At 40.1% G+C, this 21,916-nt stretch overlaps 1 protein-coding gene across 2 annotated transcripts in view; it reads left to right on the top strand.

The window, feature by feature from the left end:
• Positions 1–21,916, top strand: part of RARS2 (arginyl-tRNA synthetase 2, mitochondrial) — a 56,491-nt gene that overhangs the window by 19,671 nt on the left and 14,904 nt on the right. For both annotated transcript variants that reach the window (XM_084622783.1, XM_084622784.1), the window contains 7 exons: positions 3,652–3,728; positions 10,565–10,723; positions 11,780–11,886; positions 13,185–13,280; positions 14,430–14,490; positions 20,717–20,793; positions 21,362–21,486. In XM_084622783.1, coding sequence (XP_084478909.1) covers positions 3,652–3,728; positions 10,565–10,723; positions 11,780–11,886; positions 13,185–13,280; positions 14,430–14,490; positions 20,717–20,793; positions 21,362–21,486 — 702 coding nt within the window. The remainder of the gene's footprint in view (positions 1–3,651; positions 3,729–10,564; positions 10,724–11,779; positions 11,887–13,184; positions 13,281–14,429; positions 14,491–20,716; positions 20,794–21,361; positions 21,487–21,916) is intronic.

Here is a 21,916-nt window from a genome sequence, read left to right as displayed (position 1 = left end):
CATGTGCCCCAGCCCCCTAATCATTTTCTTTGCCCTCCGCTGGACTATCTCCAATTTGTCCACATCCCTTCTGTATTGTGGGGGGACCAAAGCTGGAAACAGTACTCCAGGTGTGACCTCACCCATGCCAAATAGAGGGGAATAATCGCTTCTCTCGATCTGTTGGCAATGCTCCTATTAATACAGCCCAATATGCCGTTGGCCTTCTTGGCAACAAGGGCACATTGCTGACTCTCATCCAGCTTCTCATCCACTGTAATCTCCAGGTCCTTTCCTGCAGAACTGCTGCTTAGCCAGTCGGTTCCCAGCCTGTAGCAGTGCATGGGATTCTTCCTTCCTAAGTGCAGGACTCTGCACTTGTCCTTGCTGAACCTCATCAGATTTCTTTTGGCCCAATCCTCTAATTTGTCTAGGTCTCTCTGGACCCTATCCCTACCCTCCAGCATATCTACCTCTCCCCCCAGCTTAGTGTCATCTGCGAACTTGCTGAGGGTACAATTCATCCCATCATCCAGATCATTAATAAAGATGTTGAACAAAACTGGCCCCGGGACCGACCCCTGGGGCACTCTGCTTGATACCGGCTGCCGACTAGACATCGAGCCATTGATCACTAGCTGTTGAGCCCAACAATCTAGCCAGCTTTCTATCCACCTTATAGTCCATTCATCCAATCCGTACTTCTTTAACTTGCTGGCAAGAATACTGTGGGAGATCATATCAAAAGCTTTGCTAAAGTCAAGATATATCACATCCACTGCTGTCCCCATATCCACAGAGCCAGAGCAAGATAACTTCTTGAAGTAAATAGTTTGATTGCAGAATGGTGCTTTCAAAGAACTTTGAATAGCAGGGATTTTATATATTGCCACATACATCTTGCTGTCAGGAAAGGTAGTTTGAAAGTTCACATGTACACAATATGCTTTCCATCTAAAGCATAGCTGGTAGGTCATATTTTTGAGCTACTAGTTTTAACTGTCCCCCTTAAAACAGATGTTCTTTTATATTGGCATATTCAGTTCCGATATTTAACAGCTTTTATAAAGGATGTGACCACGGTTCACAAAATTATAGCTTAGGAATTTTATTATAATGGTACTTCCCAGAAGCACCACTGTAGTTAATGAGCTGTCAGCATTTCTATTATAGCCACCATTTACGAGAAGTTTATAACTTAGCCTTCTAAACTGTATCCAGCTGAAACGTGGCAGGCAAGTTCCCAGCCAAGAGGCAACTTTTAAAATATAGACCTGAATTTAAATGGGATTAGCCCTTCTTTTATTTTTCTTTCCAGGATATTGTCTTGCTTCCCTTACTAAACTCCTCCTAGGACCTCCTCTGTGCTTCCAACAGGAAGTGGACAAGACTCTTGAAGTACTTCCTTTATCAGCTGGAGAAGTTATTCCAAAGTGGTACACACCCTCCCTCTTCAGGGATACGTGTACCATCTCCCCAGCAGTCCTAGTCCTTGACAGCTCAGAGGGAATATGGATTTAAAATCCACTCCGACTCTCCTGAATGGCTGCAGAGGCACTTGGACAAGTTCTTTTAATTTAGTGATGAGGAAAGGATTTCAGTTTCTCAGCCTTTGAGGCAATCTTGGGGCAGTTCTAAAGCCTCTCAGGTGATCTAGTTCAAACAGGAATTAATTCAGGGAAGTCCTATGGCCTGTGTTTAAACAGGAGGTCAGACTAGATGATCACAGCGTTCTATCTAGCCTTCTAATCTATGAATGTTTGGGAAATTCTAAAACCAACCAGATACATTTAAAGAAATAATCAAGTCATGCAATTTCATGGGTTTGATTCACTCTTGGGTCTGTGGCGACTACACACAACAGAGAGACTAGCTGAGAGTCTTCGGTAACAGGATGTGCTCATAGAAGGAGGTTGCAGCAGTGCAACATGCCTGTAGCCTCTTGGTCTCTCAAGACTGCTACTAAAATGGTGGGTACTGGTGAGGGAGGGAGCATGACCAGGGACCTGGGGGATATGCTGTCACAAGGCAGCCTGTGGAGCCCTGGCTGCAGTTTAAAGCTGTCTTTCTACAGTGGAACTGTCAGGGGGGTGGTAGAGAAAACACCTCGAGTGAATGCCCTTTTGGGTTCTGCCACCCCAGCTACATGTGCTGCAGAGTGTGGACACGCTGAGTAGTTCAGGTTCCTTGCTTTTATTGGGTTCAGGCAGACTCTTCCTGTCGTTCTGAGGTAGAAATTGTTACATTTAAATGCTATTGTGTGGGGGGGGTTAAATAAGCCTACTTTTTTTTGCTTCACGTTCCTTGCAGTATTGTAAGGCCTGTTGGTTATAATCAACTGGGGCTTGAAAAATCCCTTCTCTTTCTCACCACTTGTGGAAAATAGGAAGCTTTCTCTGGAGAATGGGGGGACAAATGCCATCAACTTCTGCAGAATAGAAGAATGCATTTTTTTTAAAAAATGAAGGGTACGGTTCACTGATGCTATGACTGCTCTGCAGCACTAACCCTGACCGAACTCCCTGATTCAGATGGGTTTGCAGCAGTTTTGTGTCACTAGAACAACAGCTGTAGCAGACTCTTGCCCTTGGCCCAAATTTTTACTCTTACGGCTCCAGAGGAAGCTTTCCAAACAAGAAGTGAGCATTGTCCTCATTCTGTAGACAGGAAGCCCCAATGTTTGTGTTGCGGCTCATATTTTTCGTAAGCTGCAGCAGAGTGAAAGCTGACCAGAGTCTAATCGGCTTTCACTGTTACTGTTGGGAATGCTGAAGAAACTGATAGTCTCGTCAATTTCTCTACGCTGCCCCTTGGCAACAGGAGAGGTGGGGCATGGGAGCTATTCACCGGGAAGGAAGACCCAAAACAAAAGTGTAAATAGAGTAGTGGAGATCAGACTCTTGGGGTATGTCTACACTACCCGCTGGATCGGCGGGCAGCAATCAATCCAGTGGGGATCGATTTATCGCGTCTAGTCTAGATGTGATAAATCGACCCCCAAGTGCTCTCCCGTCGACTCTTGTACTCCGCCGCGAGAGGCGCAAGTGGAGTTGATGGGGGAGTAGCAGCGGTTGACTCACCGCGGTGAAGACACCACAGTAAGTCAATCTAAATACTTTAGCTACGTTATTCACGTAGCTGAAGTTGCGTAACTTAGATCGATTTGCCCCTTCCCCCCTCCCCCCAGTGTAGACCAGGGCTTGGAGTGGTCCAAAGACTGGCGAAGGAGCAGTCATGGCAGCCAGATGACTTTGATGTGAGGAATAGGGCAGCACCTTGTTTCCTGCAGACATAGGGGATTGGTGTGTGGGCTTCAGATTTCAGACAGCTTCTAGCTAAATGCTGATGTGAAAGATGGATCCCTGCAGCAGGTTCCAGGGTTAGGAATTCCAGCAGCTGTGGTGTTGGAAGGGACTTTTCAATAGAAGGATCACCCCTGTCTTTCATACCAGTCTTCGCCTATTATGGTTTTTCAAGCACTGGAATAATCCATTTCTTTTCTGTGTCTGTTGTAGCAGACACAATAATGTTTTAAAAATATTTTGGCGTGTATTACTTTCATTACTTATAATGCTAAGATACAGATTTGGTTGTACGAAGCTTTTAATCGAGATACAATACACACTGATCTGTTTTCTAATGTCCCATTTTAATAATTATTACTTATTCTAGGTTTACTGGGAGCTGGTTTCCAACAGTTTGGCAATGAAGACAAGCTAAAATCCAATCCTTTAGAACACCTCTTTGAGGTAAGTTGATTCAAAAGTTATCAAATAATATTAGCAATATTCTTTCAACATAGTTATTAGCTCTTAGATGTATGAAAGCATATGTCTTTAAAACAAAAAGCTTTAAAACATTTGTTGCTTAAGCTATATTATGCTCCACTAAGCATTTATAGTGCTAAAATACCTTCTATTGTTCTTAAGAACATGAGAACTGCATACTGGGTCAAACCAATGGTCTGTCTAGCCCTGTATCCTGTCTCTGACAGCCAGGACCAGAGTTTCAGGGTAGTGTACACAGAGGACAGTTGGAGTGATCTATCCCTGTCTTCCCCTCTTGGCTTCTGGCAGTCAGAGGCTTAGGATCACCTCAAGCATGGGGTTGTATTCCCTGACCGTCTTGGCTAATTGCCATTGATGGATATATCCTCCATGAACCTATCTAATTCTTTTTTGAACCCAGTTATACTTCTGGCCATCACAACATTCCCTGGCAATGAGTTCCACAAGTTAGTTGTGCGTTGTGTAAAAAAGTACTTCCTCTTGTTTGTATAACACCTGCTGCTTATTAATTTCATTTGATGCCCCCGGGTTTGTGTATTACGGGAAAGGGCAACTAACACTTCTTTAGTCACTTTTTCCACATGGTTTATGATTTTATAGACCTCTGTCACATCCTCCTTAGTCACCTCTTTTCTAAACTGAACAGCCCTAATCTATTTAGTCTCTCCTTGTATGGAAGCCCTTCCAATCCTTTGATCATTTTTGTTGCCTTTTACTGAATCTTTTCCAGTTCCACTATGTCCTTTTTGAGATGGGGCAACCAGGACTGGACACAATATTCAAAATGTGGGTGCACCATGGATTTATAGTGGCATTATGATATTTTCTATCTTAGGAACTATTAGGAAAGGGATAGAAACTAACAGTCTGTTAGTCTTTTTGACCATTGCTGTGCATTGAGCTGAAGTTTTCAGAGAACTATCCGGGGTGACTCCAAGATCTCTTAACTGAGTAGTAACAGCTAATTTATAACCCATCATTCTATATGTATGTTTAGCATTATTGTTTCCACTGTGCATTACTTTGCACTTATCAGTGTTGAGTTTTATCTACTATTTTGATGCCCAGTCACCCAGTTTTGTGAGATCCCCCCTGACTCTTCACAATCACTTTTGGATTTAACTATCTTAAATAATTGTTTAACATCTGCAAACTTTGCCACTTCACTGTTCACTCCCTTTTCCAGATCATTAATGAATATGTTGAACAGCACAGATCCCAGTACAGATCCTTGGAGGTCCCTGCTGTTTACTTCTCTCCATTGTGAAAATTGACCTTTTTATCTGTGTCTGATCATTTTGTTCTTTACTCTAGTTTCTATCAGTTTTGCCAGTACTGAAGTTAGGCTTATTGTCCTGTAATTGCCAGGATTGCCTCTGGAGCCCTTCCTAAAAATCAGTGTTATGTTGGCTACCTTACAATCATCTGGTACAGCAGCTTGTTTTAGCAATAGGTTACATACTACAGTTAGTAGCTCTGCAATTTCATATTTGAGTTCCTTCAGAACTCTTGTGTGAATACCATCTGCTCCTGGTGACTTATTACTGTTTCATTCATCGGTTTTTCTAACATCTCATCTACTGATCAATCAATTTGGGACAGTACTTCAGATTTGTCACTCAAAAAAGATAGCTCTGATGTGGGTATCTCCCCCACATCCTCTGCAGTGAAGATCAATGCATTTTGCTTCTCTGCAATGGCCTTGTCTTCCCTGAGTGCTCCTTTAGTACCTTGGTTGTCTAGTGGCGACACTGCCTGTTTGGCAGGCTTCCTGCTTCCGATGTACTTAAAAAGATACTTACTGTTAGAACTCTAGCAAGTTGCTTCTTGTCAGGAAATGCCTGTGTGCCCCAGGCCAGCATTATTGCCTAGTAGCGATTGTTCAGGACCACTTTGCCTAGTGGCTACAGTTCACGGCCGTGTCTCCCAATGTGGAGAGTCAAGGGCCGCTGTGCCTAGCGGCTGTATTCCACAGTAGCGTTGCCCCGTGGCGAGAGTTAAGAGCCGCTCTGCCTACCAGCTATAGTCCCAACAAGGAGGTAGGATAACTTGGGCCCACCCAATACCAGGTTCTGACCCAGGGCCCGTCAGAGCAGTAGGTCGTATATGTGGCCTAGGGTCTGGTACCTTACTTGTACTCCCTGGGTCGCTTCCTATCCCTGTACCTCCAGCAGTGCCACGGCTCTGTCTTGGGATCCCTCCTGGCTTCATCCCAGGATCGTCTCCGGAGCCCCTGGTGACAGTGAGTTGTCACTCTCTGCTCCCACAGTCAACGGTCTTCCATCAGCTTGGCTAGGCTTAGTCCCAGCAGCTTCTCAGCAGGAGGCTGCTGCACCCAACTGCTTTCCTCCTCAGTCAGCCCAGACTGAGCTGAGCTGCTCCCTTTTGAGTGCTCCCTACACTGGGAGCATGCCTGGCAAAGGCGAGGGGTGTGGCTTCCTGCTTCCAGACCAGCTCCTTAACCCTCACCTCAGTAGTGTGGGGTTGATACACCTCATCACACTTCTCAAATTCTTTATTGGCCTGCCTTATTATACTTTTACACTTAACTTACCAGAGTTTGTGCACCTTCCTATTATCCTCACGAGGATTTGACTTCCAAAATTTAAAGGATGCCTTTTTGGCTCTGACAGCTTCCATTACTCTGCTATTTAGCTGTGGTGGCTTTTTTTTTTTCTTTTTTTTTTTTTCCCTCTGATTAATTGTCTTTTCTGATTTGAGGTATACATTTAGCCTAAGCCTCTATTATGGAGTTTTTAAGTAGTCCCCATGCTGCTTGCAGGCATTTAACCATTGTGACAGTGCCTTTAAATTTCCATCTAACAAGTGTCCTCATTTTTGTGTACTTCCCCTTTTTAAAGTTAAATGTTACAGTGGTGGGGTGTTTTGGTATTATCCCCCATACAAGGATGTTACATTTCATTACAATATGGTCGCTATTACTGAGTGATTTAATTATAGTTACCTCTCAAACCAGATCCTGTGCTCCTCTTAGGACTAAGTCGGGAATTGCCTCTCCCCTTGCAAATTTCAGGACCAGCTGTTCCAAGAAGCAGTTATTTATGGTGTCTAGAAATTTTATCTCTGCATCACGCCCTGAGGTGACAATTACCCAGTCAATTTGAGGATAGTTGAAATCACCCATTATTATTGCACTTTCTGCTTTTGTGGTCTCTCTAAACTCCCCTAGCATTTCAGTCACAGTCATTCTCCTGGTCAGGTGGTTGGTTAGTATTTTCCTACTACTGTACTCTTATTTTTCAAGCATGAAATTTCTATGCATAGAGCTTCTATGGTACAGTTTGTTTCAAGTAAGATTTTTACCTTATTTGGCTCCATGCTTTCTTGTAACATGCCGCCCACCCACTAGCATGGCCTACTCTGTCATTCTTATATATCTTGTACCCTGCTATTCCCATGGCCCACTGAGTATCTTCAGGTTTCAGGGTAGCAGCCGTATTAGTCTGTATTCGCAAAAAGAAAAGGAGTACTTGTGGCACCTTAGAGACTAACCAATTTATTTGAGCATAAGCTTTCGTGAGCTACAGCTCAGAAATGAGCTCACGAAAGCTTATGCGCAAATAAATTGGTTAGTCTCTAAGGTGCCACAAGTACTCCTTTTCTTTTTGAGTATCTTCATTCCACCAAGTTTCCCTGATGCCTGTTATATCAATATCCTCATTTAATGACAGGCACGCTACTTCATCCATCTTAAACTGCTTTAAACTTCTAAATATTCTTTTTATTGTTTAATTCACACTAGAAAACATGTAAAGGTTACAATGTTTGTTTTAATTACACCTTCAACAGCAATTTTGGGAAGAGGATCTTAAACAAGATCTTTAATCTGAATGCAGTCTACCATGGATGTGTGGTGAGAAGTGATTGTCACCATGCGCAATTTCAGAATTCTCTCCTGACTGTGCAAAATGGGCTTATCTTTCTTTATGATTGTAAAAGTGAACTGGATTTAGAACAGCTTCTAGGCAGCTTCCATCAGCAGGGATTCTATTGTGCCCTTGTTGGTGAGGGTTAAAGCTGTCCTCTCCTAGGCGAATGGCCTTCCTGGGACACAGGGGGCAAGCTGGTACAGCAGTTTGCATCTCCCTGCACCAGAAGACAGAGTCTGACCCACTGACTGCACAATGGGCTCTTCAGACACATAAGGACAGATTATTTGGATCAAACAAATCTCCTTGCTGGTTCAGAGCAGATTGTGTTTTAGGATTCTGAGTCAGTCCATCCAAACGTGTTCCACATGCAAACTAGTAATTCATTTGATCCTTCTCTCCACCAGTTTATATAGAGAACATTACTATTGATTGCATTGCATGCTATGAGCAGAGAGCCTCACTGAGCCTTTGTAATATGAATAAATAGTCTGCTGGCTGATTGCACGCATCAGCTATCAGAAATGGCCAAGTATAGATTTAAGGCACTTAGCAGAACAATTCCAATCATTCTGGAGATGGCCAGGCACAAATTTTGAATTGTAAAAAGTTCTGTGCCCCACTCTTTAACGGTAAATGTACCAGATCTATACTGCTATTCAACAACGATTCATACATTCTGATATGGAGTTTTGTGTATCACAGAGAATCAGTGATCTAATAAAAAGCTAAACTACACTTCCATCTGTATTGGGCTGAAGATGGCAGCTGCTGCTAAAGCTGACATTCTGGTACACTAACCAGACATTATGTCATGGAATGATGGTTTCAAGTAAATCTAGTTACTGGCTCAGACATAAGGTGTGTTTGAGTATTTCAGTGCATTCAACCCAGCTGTGTATTATGTGCACAGAAATATGTACCGTTTATACAATAGAGTAATGGTTCTGGCTTCCAAGCCATTCACCTCCTTTGACTTTTAACAATCTGCATATATTTTCTCTTTCCCCTTGGGCTCCCTCAGTACAATTGATAAATAGCTCTAAGTACATGATATAGGAGTTGAAGGATTAACTTCAAGGTCCAGCCATTAGGAGACAACCTAGTCTAGAACATAATGCTTCCATGATCTTTACTATTTAGTTTGAATTTCTCTCAATCAACAGAAATGGTTGCACTTTTTCTTTCTTTGCAAGTTTCCAAATAATTTGGTATGTGGTTTGTACTGATACCCTGTAGGATTTACACACTAGGCAATGAGGTTTCTTATATACAATTGAGTTTTATTATTCAAAATTAAGCTATTTGAATCTGGCACAAGATAGGCATTGTAACGTTAAGATATCTTTGCTTGCTCCTTCTTTTCCTTGATTTGATTAATGAATTAAATATTTAGGTTTATGGTGAGATGGCCCCAAATCACCTTCAGCATTCACAGAGAGAAACATTCAGTGCAGGTGTGGTGATTTCTAATGAAGTAGGTTTTTTATTAAACCAAAACACAATTTCACAAATACCCACAATCTTTGACTGCTGTAACTGTTTAAGTATGCCTCTGATTTATATCTGCTATTGATGCAAGTTTGTATTATATTGTACTGTGTTGCCTTTCTGATATGTATAGAAATGCTATATATGATACATTGGATTGGTTTTCCCTGCTGTTATTTAAAAGGAAAAACACATTGGGAAGATTTTTTGTAATTAAGCGTCTAAGTGAGAATCCCCTCTAGTCATAGTTGTACCTTAAATTATGGTTGGGCATCAGATGTGGGTAGCCATTCATAGCTGCAGTTATTGTTTGCTTTATAAAATCATCTGCAAGGAGGGAAAAACTGAATGTGTTCAGTTACTGTCTTTTCATAGAAAGGGTTAAATCTTCTCCGAGCTTAAATTCCATTGTCTGTGGCTAGGTCGTAGAAACCTTAATCTGCTCTCAAATTTGAGGCTTGTTGGTAATACTGTCTGGTTAATTCAGTATCTCTGAAATTCAAAACCCATAAAGGGAAGGGGAAAAGTTCAAGAATGTTTAGTTGATGAGAGCACGTTTTACAGGCTGAGACCACTACAGCAAGATATTTTGGCTAAACTCATGGAATTAGTCAAACAGGACTCTCATAAATTGGAGAGTTAGTGTCTCACTAATGTTGCAATAATTCAGTGGCCTAGCAGGATTAATTTATAAAACCTATCAAAGTGGGACAGTATTCCATCAATGCTGACCTGTATGGGTCAAAATATAAAATTAATGGTCATGGTAAATTTATTTTTAAAGGGCATTTTTATAATTTTGCTTTCAAAACTTTGCCTCTCATTTTCTAAATGCTAAATGCAAAAAAAAAAAATCACTCTGAACTGAATCTACTTCTGGCCTTTAACAACTAAAGGAATACAGTGTCCAACCAGAGGAGCCAACGTCTATATACGCTAGCAATGTTGAATGCAACAAACTCTTTTAGCAAATTAACATATGGGCTCCCTCAAACAGCATGCCAAGCTTTTCCTTTGGGGTTTAATTGACGTGTGCCAATGATGTGATCTACAACATGAAATGCATCCTGGTTTAAGACTCTATCATTGATTCCTTTACATACAAATGAATTCTTCCATATTCTGTTGCTTTGGGTGCTTCAAGATTGGGATAGTATGAGAAGCAGTATCAGAAGATAGAGCAACAGAAGTAGCAGTTGTGGGATTACAATCTGGATTTTGGGAAAAACTAATAGTTCCCACAGCTGGTCTAAACTGTGCAGTCTGGCCAATATTCTAACTATTAAAAATAAGCTGTGTGTTCCTAATCTCACTCTCCTGTGCCGTTCTTGTAGACCTTCCTGTGTTTTTGACTTTTATTTTCCTTTGAGGGGAAGATTGTATTTATTGTACATTTTCTATGCCATTGTATTTTAGGTATACGTACAAGTTAACAAAGCAGCAGCAGAAGATGAAAACATAAAGAAGCTGGCACAGGATTTCTTTAGAAAACTGGAGGCACGTGATGAGCAAATACTGTCAATGTGGCAACATTTTAGAGACTTCAGTATTGAAGAGTATGTCCGGATTTACAAGGTGCAAACCATCAGCTGTTGTCTCTGTGCAGTCCTAGGATAGTCTCCTTTCGTCCACTGTTCCATCACACCAATAACTGACATCTGCATAGCACTTTTTCATCCCTGAAACTCCCTCAGCTCATCACAAACTAAATACGTACTCTGCTGAAATTCAGTCACCCCTGGAGTGGAAGGAGCCATCAGGAGCTCAGCCATTTCACCTTTTTACAGTATGCTTTACAAGAGTAGGGAAAGGGAAAACCTTTCCAAATATGCTGGGGCAAACACCTTTCTCTTACCAAAAGTGCCATGGTTTATTTAATATCCAGGCAGAGCACAGTAAATCTTAGTTGCGAAGATCTTAGACAGATTTGTTTCGTGAAATCCATATAACTAGACATTGGACTTTCCGTTCTCAGTTTCACAGAATCCAAAAGAAGAGTGCTGAGCGACAAAGCAAATTTATGCCTATTTAATACATCTTTAATAAATTCCAATCCACTAAATTAAAAGGTTCCATGTCATAAATGTATTGGTAAATTGCTTGTTTTAGCTTAGATTAATCTAACTTTATTATACAGAACAGCAAACATTGCAGACTCAGTTGATCATGAGAAATTACAATAACTGGAAGTTACAGTAATCAGTACAAAAGCTGTCTGCAGATAGAGTGCAGTTAAAGTGAAGTCCTCTTTCACACACTGACACTGAATTAAAACCAGTTGCCATTATTTTCTGGGAGAAACTTGTATTTTATTTTCATTTATAATAAATATTTATGAAAGAACCTATCCCAGGCTCTAGGCAAGTGCCTTTGCTGTGAATTAAAATAAAATAGCAGCTGTTCCTCACCCCAAAACCAAAATGTAATGAACCAGAGATTAAATTAAAACCAGCATTCCTTCCTTTTGACAACAAATACTAGTTGTTCTTGATAAAAATCCATCGTCACTCTTCCCATCTGGATGGCCTACAGCACAGACCCATCATCTGACTTATAGCAAATGTAAAGACTTGAAGAAAGTGTAAGTCTCACCCTAACAGTGTTTTCCTTTCTGTTCCTGGAAACTTTCAGCGTCTAGGTGTGCATTTTGATGAATATTCTGGAGAATCATTTTATCAAGAGAAGTCCCAGGAAGTTCTAAAGATGTTGGACGCTAGAGGACTCCTTCAGAAAACAATGTATGAAAGGTTATTTTGTTTTCATTATAACAGTTATGATTTTTTTAACTCTTTGCTATTGTCATATTTCATATATAAAAGGTGTGGTGGGGATATATATATATATATATATAATGCTGCTCAATAGTTGTGGGTTTTTTTCCCCTTATACAAGTACTTTCAGTATAATATCATGTGGAAGAACCTAATCTTCCTCTTCCTTCTAGCTAATGGAAAAGCAGTGGAGTTGCAGCTAAAACTGGGCACAGTAAAAGTTTTTCATATTGGGAAAAATGGTCTTCCAGACTAATTACTTAGTTATATAGCACCATAGTGGTACATGGTACTTAATAAATTGAGTTAGATGTGTCCCTGCCCTGAGGTAGTGACAATCTTAACTTATATGGAAACAACTCTCATAAAAGATGAGCCACAAGAGTGAGAGCAGACAATTTTCTGATATCAGCAATGGAAGGAAAGGTGAGAGAGGTGGTTATGAAAGAGAGATCATAGAAGATTACGGTTGGAACACACCTCAGGAGGTCATCTAGTCCAACCCCCTGCTCAAAGCAGGACCAACACCAACTAAATCATCCCAGCCAGGGCTTTGTCAAGCCAGACCTTAAAAACCTCCAAGGATGGAGATTCCACCACCTCCCTAGACAACCTATTCCAGTGCTTCACCACCCTCCTAGTGAAATAGTTTTCCCTAATATCCAACATAGACCTCCCCCACTGCAACTTGAGACCATTGCTCCTTGTTCTGTCACCTGCCACTGCTGAGAACAGCCGAGCTCCATCCTCTTTGGAACCCCCCTTCAGGTAGTTGAAGGCTGCTATCAAATCCCCCCTCACTCTTCTCTCCTGCAGACTAAATAAGCCCAGTTCCCTCAGCCTCTCCTCGTAAGTCATGTGCCCCAGCCCCCTAATCATTTTCGTTGTCCTCCGCTTGGCCCTCTCTAATTTGTCCACATCCTTTCTGTAGTGGGGGGCCCAAAACTGGATACAGTGCTCCAGATGTTGCCTCACCAGTGCCTAACAGAGGGGAATAATCACTTCCCTCAATCTGCTGGCAATGCTCCTATTAATGCAAAGGAGATGTGAAGGAGTAGAGGGAAGATCCTCTGTGCACAAGAGGAATGAGACTGTTCCAAGAATAGCGGGCAGCATGAGGAAAGATTTTTTTTTTTTTAATTTTTTTTTTAAATGTATATGTCATCTGGTTCTTTTTCCTGGATTCTGTATTTCAATTCTGGTTTGCAATTATTTCAAATGATGTTGTGTGGTTGGGGTTTCTTTTGTTTGTTTTTCATTTTCAGCAAAGGAACAAGAGTAGTGGATCTTTCTGAAAAAAGAGATCTCTCATTGTGTTCTACTGTAATGCGTAGTGATGGGACATCTCTTTATATAACAAGGCAAGTGTCTGTCTATGCTACACTTTGGATTTAATTCAGTGGTAAACTCTTGTGTAATTTACATTAGTAGTCTCTTTTAAGGATTTAAACACTGGAAGCTTTTTGTTATAGGAACACTACAAGATACTTACTAGTCAATAATCTGAATAACTGAGGGTTACAGTGACAATATAACTATGGAGAGATAGGTAGTTACTTTAAAAAATGAAGCCTTGTTTTTCTAGATTTATCCTATGAGTCCAATAGGAAATCTACTCTATTTATAAGTCATTTTTTTGGTTCCCGCTACCAACTATATAAATAGCCTGAAAACAAAGCTATATTCTTTTTGCTTAACAAATAATTTACCACAACAAAGATTTTAGAAGAACTTGACTAGCAATCTTATTCTTGAAGCGTGATGTAGACTAGCATAGTTTGCTCTTCCACATCTTTATTGGCTCTGCAGTGCTGATAGCCTGCTACGTCAGTTGTTACCACCATCCTTCTGGCCCCATCATCATAGTATTTGAATCCTTCCAAAGTATTTTAAAATAGAAATAACAGTCACTTTAGTTCATACCACAGGCTGACAAAAATCAAACTTTTTTTAGTTTTTGGGATGGGAGGTGTGTGTGTGAAGAACTTCTTGAGAAAAGCTGCATTGAGGAAGTGCTCTGCATTCAGATCTGAGACTGTGGTTAGAGATCATTCTTTTCTCTTGCAGGAGTGAGCTCCATAGTCTATGTCCAGGTCCTCTGAAGGTTCTATCTTCTTTGCTCACAAGATTCCCCCAGTTGTTTGACCATTTCACTGTCTCAGTAGGGACACAGACCAGATTGGTACTCTGTACAAGAAGACATTTTTCCTGCTTGTTTTTCTGACCATAATCAATGGGCTTAAAAAACAACAACACTGAATTCTAAAAATATGTAATGAACAAAGACCAGATGCTCACTCTTTTGCATGAAGTATGCATTGGTCCATTTAACCTTGTATCCTCTCTCTGGTAGTGGCTTCAGTACAAGGTGAAAACCCTCCATAATGCACTTGTTCATTTTTACAAACCCTTCCTTTCCACAATGGTAGAGAATTTTCCCAGCAGGCAACCCATTCTAAATAATGAGCTGTATTTAGTTTGATTGAGAGTTTCTCATTTATCTCTTCTAGAGATCTTGCTGCTGCTATAGACCGAATGATGAAATATAACTGTGAATCTATGATTTATGTGGTAAGTAATTGTAGATTCACACAACAATTTGAATTTAACTCTCTTAAAAATGCAGGGCCTCTCTTGCTCCCAGAGTGACTGTGGCACATGGTAATTGGCATCACAATAGACACTTAGAGGACCTCACTGCACAGCAGCTATTCCATAGTGTCACACAATGATTCTCAATCCTTTTTTGGTTCATGACCCACAAAATGGCTGAAAAATCATGTGGGGCTCACCATTTTAAAATGTACTTGTAATTTCCTCAAAAATAGCTTTTACGCAATCAACAGATCATTTTTCAGATAAATATTGTTGTTAAATATTGAATCAAGTTAAAGGTTGATTCTTATAATTGTTTGTGTATGAAAGGATATAAAATATGCTATTAAAGTCATGTTCTAAAATCCATTTACAGAGAAGTTTAATTTAAAGTCCCAATATATTGTCACAAATGTGAATTTTATAGCTTGTTTACAATACATCAGTTGCTCTATTGTTGATTCACTTGGAATTGCACATCAAGAGCCATTTAATCCATCTGGGCATGCAGTTGCAGACTGGGAGCATTTTAACTGTCTGCTGGTTTTTTAACATGACTTCAGCAATATCAGTAATGGATAGTAGGATTAGCTCCTTGTCTGTGTGTAAAACTTCTTAGCTTTAGCATTCTAAAGATACAGCATATGATGCCGTTAAGGTTTTTTCAGAGATAGGGGTAACCTTTTGAAAACCACTTTTTAGTATATGGAGTCAGTTAATGTCCTCTGGGAAGCAAATCTACTGGTTTTTTTGGCATGCTCCTTATGATATGTCTGGAGATGTCTATACAACATGCTTGGTATCATGCTTTCATTAGTCAGTGTAATGTTACATAATACAATGCCTTTGGAAAAATCATTGGAGCCAGTAAATGTAGAACCAAAACCCCAGACCTCTTTAGCTCTTCATTTTCTGGCTCCAAGGAGTTTCCATTAGCTTTTCTTCCCCTCTTGTGACATCGGAATAATGCGTTTTCCACCAATAGCAACATGCTGCATTCCTTGTCACCAAGGAGCAGCATGCCAACAGAGAAGCAATGCTCCAGAAGTTATGGACGTTGTTACTGATGTAGCAGTAGCTGGTGCATGCAGTTGCTCATCTGTGTTTGCTCCTGTGATTGCCATGAGTTACAAGAAAGCAACAAAGTGGAAATAATGAAACATTTCGCACCAAAAGAGAATGAAAGCTGAAATCGATAATAATGAGATGGACCAGTGCAGAATCAGTTCCCTAATGTAGCCCAAGAAAGAGCAGCAGCCTAAGGATATTAGTGGCCAGTCCCCTGAACTTTTAGTAATTGTTCAGTCCTTATGTCTAACTTTCTTCTTCTCCCTGGCTTAATCCTTATGTACTTGCAACAAAAGCTGGAACCTGAGAGTGTGGCCATTGAAATTACAGTGTCTCAGAGAAGTTAGAAATGGAAAACACCTGCCAGATCACCTAGTCCATCTCTCATCTGTACTCTTCTATAACAACAAATGCATGAATTACTAAGGGTTTTTGATACTACAACTAATACTTCCACTTCTTTCTCTTGTTGTTGGCTGAAATTGGTGCTCATAAAAATAAGTGATTAATAGCTATTGTCAGGCAAACTGCAGGTAGGCCTTGTCCAATCATCCCCACACACCTCTGCCAGTGACCTGACTGGCCCCAGATCTCTCATGAGTAGCACTTCCAATCTCACTGAATTGTACCAAACTGCATGATAGTGTTTTGTAATGTCCATCAAACTCACTGCCTCATGTGGGTCAAGCTGGATTTTACTCTAGGTTATCTGAGGTTAGACTTCCATGAACCTAACCTAGATGACTTTTAGTCTATGTTTGGAGATATTCAATTATTATATACAAATATATTTTGAGTCCCAATGTTTAAAAGCTAGTTGGAATTTACTCAGAGGTCTCTAAATCTTATTTCATGAGATTATAAAGGTTTTGTGTTTTTTGTTTTTTTTAAAGAAAATCAAACCAGTTTATTGCTGGTAATTCTGTAAATTACTATATAAATTCATTTATAACAATTGTTTGTTTACCCTACTATTTATTTCATAAGGGCCTGTAAGAGTGTAAAAGCATGACATCCAAAAAGGTATAAAATACTCAAGGTTTATTATAGAGGTGTTGGTAAGGATGCCAAGTTAACGTTCACTGTAGTTCAGTGTTGCACTTAAAGCAGGGATTGAACATCTTTGTTATATGTGAAAAATGTGGCGTATCCTCCCCTGTCAGTTTTCAAATTTCCCATATAGTTAAAACTCACTCCATAGGCTACATTTCAATTTTTTTTTTTTTTTAAGGATTAATGGTCATTTTTCACTGTTATTCTTCATATTCTCCCCTTCAGCAGAAACCTTAATTTTGTACAGTAGCGTCATCATGCAAAAACCATATAGTTATGATTAAGCAATTTTAGTGTCTGTGGACCAGGATTATATTAAATGAGTCTTTTAAAAATCTGTTTAATCCCCCTCCCACCCTCACCCCATGATGTCACCAGAGGGCAGAGTTAGTTATTTGGGTGCCTGAACTATGCATTTCCATATCTTTTAGCCGGTTTGGGATTATTAATTTTTTTTGGTTTAATGTTAGCTGTGAATTTCTGGGTTTTGAACATTTGATTTTGGAATAGTTACCAGATGCTTGTAGTGTAGTTTACTCTAAGTTACTGATGTAAGTTACTGATATGTATTCTCAACTGTAACTGTGTTTTAACATAGTTTTTGGTTGGAATTTTTATACTATTCTAAACATTTTAATCCACTTGAGACTACTATAAAAACTGTAATTTTATATATTACTCCTGAATTTACATCCTGATTAAAGAAAGGGCACTGTCCAAAATGATGCTTGTAAAATTAGGTCAACCAATGTTGTTTTAGGCCCCAATCCTGCAAATATCTACAGGTGTGCTGCACTATATGTTCTGTGAATAGTTCCAGTGAAGTCAGGGGGTAAATCTTTGAAGGTTCAGAGTCTTGGTTTGTGAGTAAACAGCATCATTCCTCCTTGCTGCCTGACTACTCTATTCATATCGTGAAACAAGGTAGATTTAAATATAGGAGAATCATACCTCAGAGACCAGGATTCTTGGATATCTCAATACTTGGCCTGCTGGCAGGAGCTGAGAAAGCTGCACGGCTGGTGTGTGGTAGTGTCAGGAGTAGAATATGAACTCAGCGCTAGCTCTGGAAATTCCTGGCCTGGGCTTGGAAAAAAATAAAGGAGAACAAAAATCATTCAGTTCTTGCAGTAGTGGCCTGTCAAATATGGCCTGGGAGGCTGTAGTTCAGGAGCAAACTAGAATGAACGCGTGGTGGTGAGTCCTGCCATCTTAACTAGGTGAGGGGACCTGCATCCCATGATGCCTGTAGCAAACCTGTTGTTGGGTACAGACAAAGGCTAATTCCAATGAGAAGTCTGTAACAGTCACAAGAGAGATGAACTGAAAGATGAGGAGAGCAGCAAATGTATATTTAATTTAAAATATTAATATTTGAGAGATGAGCATTATCTGTTAGTATGGAAAAAAATCAAATGTACAATTACAAACTAAACTGTAATGAGGCAGTAGTACTCCTGAAAAGGATGTGGGGGTTACAGTGGATCACTAATTGAATATGATGCAGTTATGAAAAAGGCTAATATTCTGGGGCATATTAACAGGAGTTTCGTATGTAAGACACGGGAGATAATTGTTCTGTTCTACTTGGCACTGGTGAGGCCTCCGCTGGAGTACTGTGTCCAGTTTTGGGCACCACATTTTAGGAAAGATGTTGATAAACAGGAGAGAGTCCAGAGGAGAGCAACAAAAGTAATAAAATGTTTAGAAAACCTGACCTATGAGGAAAGGTTAAAAAAACTGGGCATGTTTAGTCTTGAGAAAAGAAGGCTGAGGTGAGACCTGGTAACTGTCTTCAAATATGATAAGGACATTAAGGGCTGTTCTGAAAAGGACAGTGATTCAATTGTTTTCCGTGTTCTCTGAACTTTCTAACTATTAGGATAGTTGAGTACTGAAATAGGCTTCCAAGGGAGTTTGTGGAATCCCTGTTGTTGGAGGTTTTTAAGAACAAATTACACAGATAACGTTTCAGGTATGGTCTGTGCATGCTTGGTCCTGACTCAGCATGGGGGATTGACTAGATGTCCTCCTGAGGTCCCTTCCAACACTATATTCCTACGATTCTATGATTATACAGCATGTGTGTTTAAAATATATACATTTGTCTCTGGCCCAGTGCCCCAGAAGTGCAGAAATGTCACATAAGATCATAAGAATGACCATACTGGGTGAGACTAAGGGTTCATCTAGCCCAGTATCCTGTCTTCTGGCAATCACCAGTGTCAGATGCCTCAGAGGGAACAAACAGAACAGGGTAATTTCAAGTGATCCAGTCCTAGCTTCTGGCATTTGGAGGCTTAGGGACAATCAGAGCATGGGGCTGCACCTCTGACCATCTTGGCTAATAGCCATTGAGGGACCTATCCTCCATGAACTTATCTAGTTATCTTCTGAACCCTGTTATACTGTTGGCCTTCACATCATCCCTTGGCAATAAGTTCCACAGGTTGACTGTGTTGTGTGAAGAAGTACTTGTTTATGTTTGTTTTAAGCCTGCTGCCTATTAATTTCATGTGGTGACCCCTGGTTTGTGTGTTATGTGAAAGGATAAATAACACTTCCTTCTTGACTTTCTCTGCACCATTTGATTTTATAGACCTCTGTCATATCCCCGTTTAGTCATCTTTTTTCTAAAATGAACAGTCCCAGTCTTTTTAATCTCTCCTCATATAGAAGCTCTTCTGTACCATTAAATCATTTTTGTTGTCCTTCCCTGTATCTTTTCTAGTTCTAACATATCTTTTTTGAGATGGGGTGGCCAGAACTGCACACAGTATTCAAGGTGCGAGTGTGCCATGGATTTATATAGTGGCATTATGATATTTTCTTATTTCTGTCTTTTTCCTAAGTGGTTCCTAACATTGTTAGCTTTTTTGACTGCTGCTGCTGTTGCACATTGAGCAGATGTTTTCAGAGGACTATCGACAATGACTCCAAGATCTTGATCTTGAGTAGTAACAGCTATTTTAGACCCCATCATTTTGTAGGTGTAGTTGGGATTATTTTTTCCAATATGCATTATTTTGCACTTATCAGTGTTGAATTTCATCTGCTGTTTTGTTTGCCCAGTCACCTTTGGCCTTAACTATCTTGAATAATTTTTTATCATCTGCAAACGTTGCCACTTCATTGTTCACTCCCTTTTTCAGATCATTAATGAATATGTTGAACAGCAAAGATCCCAGTATCCCATGGGAACCTTGATGTTTATTTCTCTCCATTGTGAAAACTGATCATTTATTCCAACCCTTTGTTTCCTATTTTTTAACCAGTTACTGATCCATGAAAGGGCCTTTCCTCTAACCAATGACTGCTTAGTTTCCTTAAGAGCCTTTGGTGAGAGACCTTGTCAAAGGCTTTCTGAAAGTCCAAGTACACTATATCAATTGGATGACCCTTGTTCATGTGTTTGTTGATCCTTCAAATAATTCTAATAGATTGGTGAGACACGATTTCCCTGTACAAAAGACATGTTCCCCAACAAATTATGTTCATCTGTGTGTCTGATAATTCTGTTATTCACTATGGTTTCACCCAGATTGCCTGATACTGAAGTTAGGCTTACTGGCCTGTAATTGCCAGGATCAACTCTGGAGCCTTTTTTACAGGAGACCGTGGGGGATGGGAGTGCTGAACAGACAGAGAATTCAGACCACAGCAAGGAACTGCCTTGTGGAAACCTTTTCAGCCAGTGCTGGTATTTCATTTATAGGATCTTATGGGTTTCTGCCAGGTATTCGTATTGATGATGTAAATCAAGCGCCAATGGTAGGGGCTTCAAGTCTCAGCCCTAGATATGAATGCATCCGTTCTGATGGGAGATTAGACAAAATATATGAATTCAAAGGTGATATTTAAAGTAGATTAATTCAAAGGCCTGTACTAAAATGATATAGAATAAACTGTTTTCAAAAAGATAAAGTGTTTTATCATTAGTAAGATTCTAGAGTGGGTTGATGTCAAAGTACTTTACGCTATTATATCTTTCAAATTCAGTCTGGTTTCCTAGATCTTAGTTCTGCTGTCTCTCTACCTAAGCAGGGATATATTCTAAAATGCACCCATTTTTTCCCTTAAGACAGATAAAAGTCAAAACGCTCACTTTGAACAGCTGTTCCAAATACTGAAGCTCATGGGCTACCAATGGGCAGAAAGGTAAGTGTGGGTGTCATAATTGCTACTTTTTTATTGGGGTGGGGATATATTAAAAAGGAAAAACGAGCAATGATCAGAAATTCTTTAATAGGCCCCTTGAAGCTCCTTGGTATGAACAGTGGGGTACATAAAAGCAAGAAAGGAGGAAATGTTGCCTGTCAAAGACATTACACCTCAGTATCTGTACACTGTGTGCTCATATAGTAATAATCTTAAGAGCTAATATACTTTTATGAGTGTAATATTTTACATCCTGCCTCATCTTAGCTTATTGTACTGAGTCTTCTATATTAAAGCCTAACACAGCTGTTAGAAAGTACCAATCTCCTGAGAGTGTATGAATGACCAGGTTATCATAATTCTGGTCCTTTCTGTCTAATTATAAGGTGTGCATGGAGAGATGGTTTTTCTGAAGTGAGGTAATGATGACATTGTTGAGCTTTCTATGTTGAATGATGTTTGTTCAGCTGTTACTACTACATCCTAGTTCAGGGCCTTGCCTGAACAAACATTGCAGGCATTTCTGTTGATTAAAATGTGATTTTAGATCCTGCTGTTTTCAATGCAGGTGTCAGCATGTGTCTTTTGGGCTAGTGCAGGGGATGAAGACACGAAAAGGAGAAGTGGTTTTCCTGGAAGATGTTTTAAATGAAGCTCGCTCAAGGATGTTACAAAACATGGCTGCTGCAAAAAGTTAGCTGATTCAGGTTTTATTCATTTCTCTTGAAATATTCCCATGCAGATTACAATATCCCTTTCTCCTTCCCCCTCTATCACTCTCCCCCAAGTCCAGTAACCCAGAGCAACAGGCTCTGATCTGTGTCTTTCCACCATCTGTGATGATATAATTAAAGTAGTAATAACACTTTGCCCTTCCATAGCTAGAATCTCAAATATCTTTCCCGAAGCATAGGAGGCCATACAGCTTGAAAAACGTGAATGAACTTTGCCTCACACCCAACCCTGCAATGTAGGGAAGCTATTGCCCCTTTTGATGGACGGGCAAGGCGTTTTTATCTTACCGTGATGCAGCAAGTTAGTGGCTGAGCTGGGAGCAGAACCTGGGAATGAATGGCACTTAAGCTCCTAAATCACTTTTGAAAATGGAACTTAGTCTCCTCAC

This window comes from Lepidochelys olivacea (assembly GCF_965140295.1).
Source record: "Lepidochelys olivacea isolate rLepOli2 genome assembly, chromosome: 3".
Taxonomy (NCBI): domain Eukaryota; kingdom Metazoa; phylum Chordata; order Testudines; family Cheloniidae; genus Lepidochelys; species Lepidochelys olivacea.
The sequence above is the reverse complement of the archived record's forward strand: the minus strand, read 5'-3'. Positions and strand labels throughout refer to the sequence as shown.